Source organism: Medicago sativa, chromosome 5, assembly GCF_051527215.1.
Source record: "Medicago sativa cultivar Bolivia chromosome 5, Bolivia_mono, whole genome shotgun sequence".
NCBI classification, from domain to species: Eukaryota; Viridiplantae; Streptophyta; class Magnoliopsida; order Fabales; family Fabaceae; genus Medicago; species Medicago sativa.
Window position 1 is genome coordinate 64930168 of NC_140753.1, and position 5415 is coordinate 64935582.

Below are 5415 nucleotides of genomic sequence, written 5' to 3' on the forward strand. Positions count from 1 at the left end.
CACTTGGTTACCAATACACACACGTATGCTTCACTATTCATTCAATAATAATAATAAATTAATAATAATTACTTTTAGATGGTTGATTTTGTGTAGATTCGAAGAGAGTTATTTTAAATCATTGATTTTGTTTATTTGTTTTTTCATATATTTATTTATTAAACTCAAAAAAAAAAGTGTACATTCATCTCTTATTTATTAAGTTTTAGATAATTTTAAATTGACACTCTTAACATTCTATCTTTTCAAATTGTAGTCTATTTTTATATGTTATGAAAGTAGTTATTTATTAGTTAATTTCTTTTCAATCTGTCAAACATTCTATCTTTACTAAATGTAGTCTGTTTTTATTATTATATTTACTTTAAACATGTTATAATTATGGGAAAAAGTATTAATCTAAGTTATACATATTACATGATAATATAAATAGTTTTAATAAGTTTTGTGATACGTTTTGATTAATTCACACCGCAACGACCGTTATTTGTATCGCAGCGTCCGTTACAGCCGAAATCGTGACAACCTTAACGCGACCGCGATCGCGACCGCGACCGTTATTTAGAACCTTGGTCGCATATTAAATTTAAGTGTCAGCAAATCCTTATTTCAACTACCGTAATCTTCCATAAACAACTTCGGAGTTAACATGTTAGAACTGAAATGGTTTTCCCCCGATTGACCGTCGAATACAAAACTCGCTCGTCTGCTATGAAATCTTTTATTTGAATGTTTTCTTCTTAGTTTGCCCAACTATCCTCATCCATTTTTGTCTTTCTACTAACAAGAGTTGAGCATTAAAACTTGGTTGGATAGATTTGGAATGCTCAATTGCATTTAACCATTTCAACCTTACTAAGACCATCTCCAATGGCCCTATTGAAAGGGTGTTGAGACTTATTGAACCATTGGAAGCAAGCTTATTGAAGATGACATGGAGGAGTGAGCTGATGAATACATTCAACAAGTTGAATCCTGACACGCTGAGCCACGCGACACGTTCTCATTGTTTGAAAATGAGCGCGTGCATTACACGCGCCGACATGGTGCATCATGCGTCAGAGGACGCGGAGAGAGAAAGAGTTGTGGGTGGAACAGGACACGTGGCACGTTATTACAGGCTGCTTGGATTTTTATTATCTTCATATTTTGCACTCAATTATTTCATTGGAAATAATTTTTTTTTTTACCAAAATTCGTGATTTTTTTTCTCTATAAATAGAGACTTGGATCATTTGATTTGGACACAAAAAAATCAAGTTTTTCACTCTCTTAATCATATTATTAGCCTTTCTTTTGAAGTTTTAGTCTTTGATTAGTGAAATGGATCCAAATAACAATCAATTCAACAATCAAAATTCTTCTGATTACCCATTTAGCTACCAAAATCCCATCAATTATCAACACCCAAATCAATTTCCCAACCAACATCCTCAAAACCTAAATCAATTTCCCAACTAACATCCTCAAAACCCAAATCAATTTCTCAACCAAAATCCTCAAAACTTGCCTAATTTTGGTTTTGCCTCAAATTTCAATCACCCATCCTCTGTTCCAAACAACTTTCATCCATGTTCTAGATCTATGATGGGATATCCATCTCAAACACCCCCATTTAATGGTTATATGCCGATGATGAATGAAAATTTTCAAAGTCTTGGTGAATATCCTGAATTTTCATCACAAATAAATCGTGGTGGAATGACAAGAGCTAATGAAGTCACTCCAGAGGATACAACTCCTAAGAGCAAGAAAAACCAGCAATCATCATGGAACACTGAAAAAAATTTGGTGTTAATTAGTGGGTAGATAAAATATGAAACATGTAGTGTTGTCGGGAGAAACCAGACAAGTGAAGCATATTGGGGTAAAATTGCTGAGTATTGTAATGACCATTGCTCATTCGATTCTCCGTGCGATGTCATTGCATGCCGAAACCGTTTTAATTATATGAGCAAATTAATAAATAAATGGGTTGGTGCTTATGATGCCTCTAAGCGTCAGCAAGCAAGCGGTTGGTCGGAGGATGATGTTTTGGGAAAAGCCCAGGAAATATATGCATGTGGGAAGAATGTTCAATTTACTTTAAAGGAAGAATGGCGCGCTCTCCATGATCAACCACGTTATGGCAGTCAAGTGGGAGGCAGTCAAGTTGGAGGAAATGTTGGCTCAGGAAGTAGTGGATCTAAGAGATCTCACGAGAACTCTGTAGGATCTAGTGCTCGTCCAATGGGTAGGGAGGCAGCTAAAAAAAAGGAAAAATGAAAAGCAAGGACGCTGACTTGGAGGACGTGGAAAAGGAGTGGGTTCAATTCAAAGAAATGAAGGTGCAAGAGATTGAACAAATGAAAGAGTACACCGCAGAAATGAAAGAGTACACCGCAGTGCAACAAGAGAAAAACAGATTGAAGAAAATGAAATTGTACCTAAAGTTAAGTTCCGAAGAGCATCTCGATGACAGGAAAAAAGATATGTTGAAAAACTTGGTGCGTGAGCTGTTTGGAAATTAATTTCACTGTAATATTTGTTTGTATTTGGTCAAAATTGTCAGTGTTGTCTAGTCCCCAGTGTTTACTTTAATAATTGTCAGTGTTGTCTAGTCCTCAGTGATAGTCCCTAGTGTTGTCTAGTCCCCCGTAACTTATTTGCTTTAATAATTCACATACTATTTGCTTTAATAATTATGCCCACTGTGTGCCCATTATTTCACATACTATTTGCTTTAATAATTATGCCCATCACACAATGGCTTTAATAATTCGTTGTCCACCACACAATGACTTTAATAACTATACCCACCACACAATGTCTTTAATAATTCGTTGTCCACCACACAATGACTTTAATAATTATACCCACCACACAATGACTTTAATAATTCACATACTATTTGAAGGCCTTATATATAGGGACTCATATCTACTTCTAATATCACAAATCTCATTCATATCTACTTCCAATATCACCAAATCTCATTCATATCTACTTCCAATATCACCAAACCTCATTCATATCTACTTCCAATATCACCAAAAACTATCAATGGATCCTTTTGATATGGAAGCCTACTTCAAATTACGTGATGTTGAAGACACTTATATGGTCAACCGATTTATTCAGCGTCAAAAAAATAGAGGAAGGTAGTGGATTAGGTAGTGGATCTCGTAGAAGAAAATATTTAAATAGAGATCATGCAGCAACTAACCAAAGACTCATTGATGACTACTTTGCCAATGAGCCTACATATGACGATGCAATGTTTCGTCGTCGGTACCGGATGCAAAAACACGTTTTCCTTCGAATCGTTGGAGACCTTTCAAGTAGTGATAACTACTTCACCCAGCGAGTTGATGCCGCCAACAAAGAAGGTATATCACCATTAGCAAAATGTACCACAACAATGCGAATGTTAGCATATGGTGTGGCAGCAGATGCGGTCGATGAATACATCAAAATAGGAAGTAGTACAACATTGGAGTGCTTACTTATATTCTGCAAAGGAATCATACGACTGTATGAGCAAGTGTTCTTGAGAGCACCAACCCAAGATGACCTGCAAAGAATACTGCATGTTAGTGAAATGCGGGGGTTCCCAGGGATGATCGGGAGTATTAACTGCATGCACTGGGAGTGGAAAAATTGTCCTAAAGCATGGGAAGGTCAATTTACCAGGGGGGATAAGGGAACCACCACAATTATTCTTGAAGCAGATGCATCTCATGATCTATGGATCTGGCATGCCTTTTTTGGACGTTCGGGAACGTTGAACGATATAAACGTTCTAGACCGGTCACCAGTGTTTGATGATGTGGAACAGGGAAAGACTCCAAGGGTGAATTTCTTTGTGAATCAACGTCCCTATAATATGACATACTATCTAGCTGATGGTATCTACCCTTCTTATCCATCTTCCATCAAATCAATTAGACTTCCTCAAAGCGGACCTGATAAGTTATTTGCAAAACATCAAGAGGGATGTCAGAAGGACATCGAACGTGCTTTTGGAGTGCTTCAAGCTCGATTTAAAATCATCCGTGAACCAGCTTGCTTGTGGGGCATAACCAATTTGGGTATCATCATGAGGTCATGCATCATATTACATAATATGATTGTTGAGGATGAACGAGATACATATGCTCAACGTTGGACCCATTTTGAGCAATCTGATGGAAGTGGATCTAGTACACCGCAACCATAATCGACCGAGATGTTACCCACTTTTGCAAATCATGTGCGTGCTGGATCCGAGTTGCGTGATCCAAATGTTCATCACGAATTGCAAGCAGATCTAGTGAAGCACATATGGACAAAGTTTGGAATGTTTCGTAATTGAAGATCATTTGTATCGTACTAAATAAATTACGTGTGTGTTGTGTGCTTGTTTGTTGTCTTGCATTTTAAGCTATTTGTGTGTCGCGTGTTAGTTTGTTGTATTGCATCTTAAGTTAAGAAAATAAAAATAAATTATTTAAATAAATATTGTTTTAAAAAAATTAATTGTATTATTTTAATTTAATTATAATCGATAATTATAATTTTATGTAATTATAAAAACAAAAATTAAATAAGAATAAGAAATAAAAAGTGGTGGGGTAGGGTGTTGAATGAAAACCATTGGAGAGGTAAAAATTGAATGGGTGTTGAATTAAGAGAGAGAAAATGATGTGGAGTGTTGGGAATTGAAAAAGTGGGTGTTGAAAGTTATTGAATGTTATTTTCCATTGTACATGGTCTAATAATTTTTGACGTCAACCTCATCCCATTTTTGAGGTCATTTAGCCAGTCTACTGTAAGTGGTCATAGACATGTATCTGTAAGGCTTCCATGTGTAGATATTTGTCTTCACATATTAATTTGTGAAAAATAAATTTCGTAATACAAATTTGTGGTAGAAATTCTATATAAATAAGAGATTATGATAGTTTTGTTGTTATTTAATTGCAGCTCATTTGCATAGTAATGTCTTCATCAAGTAGCAGTGAAGAGACACATAATGCATTGAAGTCTGCTAACCGGGCAAGGCACGGCTCATAATGCATTGAAGTTTGCTAACCAGGCAAGGTACATTGAAATTCAAGCAGCACAAAACAAGGTAAGTTAAAATTAAAATTACTTTTGATTAAATCAGAATTTTGTTCCTGCAAGATAACAAAGAGTACAATTGGCACCAAGTACAAAGTACATGATTCAACTCCCAATCTACTTTGAAGTCCTAATGTTGTGATTAATTCCAAATAGATGCTCTACTTTGCAAGAACTAAGTGGGAGTAAATTGCACCACTGTGAATTTATTAACTGCAAATTTTGCTATGTTTTATTTACAGGGTTATAGGCATTACATAAAGGAACAAATGTTAAATGAGCCTCTTGAGGAGATAATGAGGAAATGACATGAAGAATATTCAGCAGAGGCAA

The 5415-nt window shown here is 35.7% G+C and overlaps 1 protein-coding gene across 1 annotated transcript; it reads left to right on the forward strand.

Annotated features, from left to right (window-relative positions):
- The first annotated feature begins 2261 nt into the window (after positions 1 to 2261).
- LOC146924031 (uncharacterized) lies at positions 2262 to 4198 on the forward strand. Its single transcript, XM_085711813.1, has 3 exons — positions 2262 to 2486; positions 3065 to 3588; positions 3673 to 4198. The coding sequence occupies exons 1-3, from the start codon at positions 2262 to 2264 to the stop codon at positions 4196 to 4198; spliced, it is 1275 nt and encodes a 424-aa protein (XP_085567939.1).
- The last annotated feature ends 1217 nt before the right edge of the window (positions 4199 to 5415 follow it).

Bases quoted from the DNA above. Each gene is read 5' to 3' on its own strand.
- LOC146924031 (XM_085711813.1), top strand. From the start codon at position 2,262: ATGAAAAGCAAGGACGCTGACTTGGAGGACGTGGAAAAGGAGTGGGTT. The intron at 2,487-3,064 runs GTGCGTGAGCTG...TTGATATGGAAG, and splicing joins AAGATATGTTGAAAAACTTG to CCTACTTCAAATTACGTGAT. The intron at 3,589-3,672 runs GTTCCCAGGGAT...TCAATTTACCAG, and splicing joins CATGTTAGTGAAATGCGGGG to GGGGGATAAGGGAACCACCA.